The sequence below is a fragment of the Aptenodytes forsteri genome, unplaced genomic scaffold (assembly GCF_000699145.1).
Source record: "Aptenodytes forsteri isolate BGI_AS27 unplaced genomic scaffold, ASM69914v1 Scaffold153, whole genome shotgun sequence".
Classification (NCBI taxonomy): Eukaryota; Metazoa; Chordata; class Aves; order Sphenisciformes; family Spheniscidae; genus Aptenodytes; species Aptenodytes forsteri.
The window spans coordinates 865,084-865,286 of record NW_008796178.1 but is presented as its reverse complement, the minus strand read 5'-3'; the positions used below and the strand labels follow the sequence as shown (position 1 = coordinate 865,286).

General features: G+C 69.5%; 1 protein-coding gene across 1 annotated transcript in view; it reads right to left on the bottom strand.

Annotated features, from left to right (window-relative positions):
• Positions 1-195, bottom strand: part of RAB11FIP4 (RAB11 family interacting protein 4) — a 131,096-nt gene extending 130,901 nt beyond the window's left edge. Inside the window, exon 1 of the mRNA XM_009287671.1 lies at positions 61-195. Within this exon, the coding sequence (XP_009285946.1) occupies positions 61-195 (135 nt within the window). The remainder of the gene's footprint in view (positions 1-60) is intronic.
• Between the last annotated feature and the right edge of the window lie 8 nt (positions 196-203).

Below are 203 nucleotides of genomic sequence, written 5' to 3'. Positions count from 1 at the left end.
CCGCGGGCCGTGGCACCGAGCCTGGCCGGGCGGGACGGGACCGAGGGTCGCCCCACTCACCTCATCTCCTTGGCCGAACTGCAGCCCCAGGGCGACGAAGTGCTCCACCCGAATGAAGCCGTCCGCATCCTCGTCGCACACGTCGAAAACCTCCTTGAGCTTCCGCAGGAACCGCAGCAGGCTCGCCGGCTCCATCTCGGGCA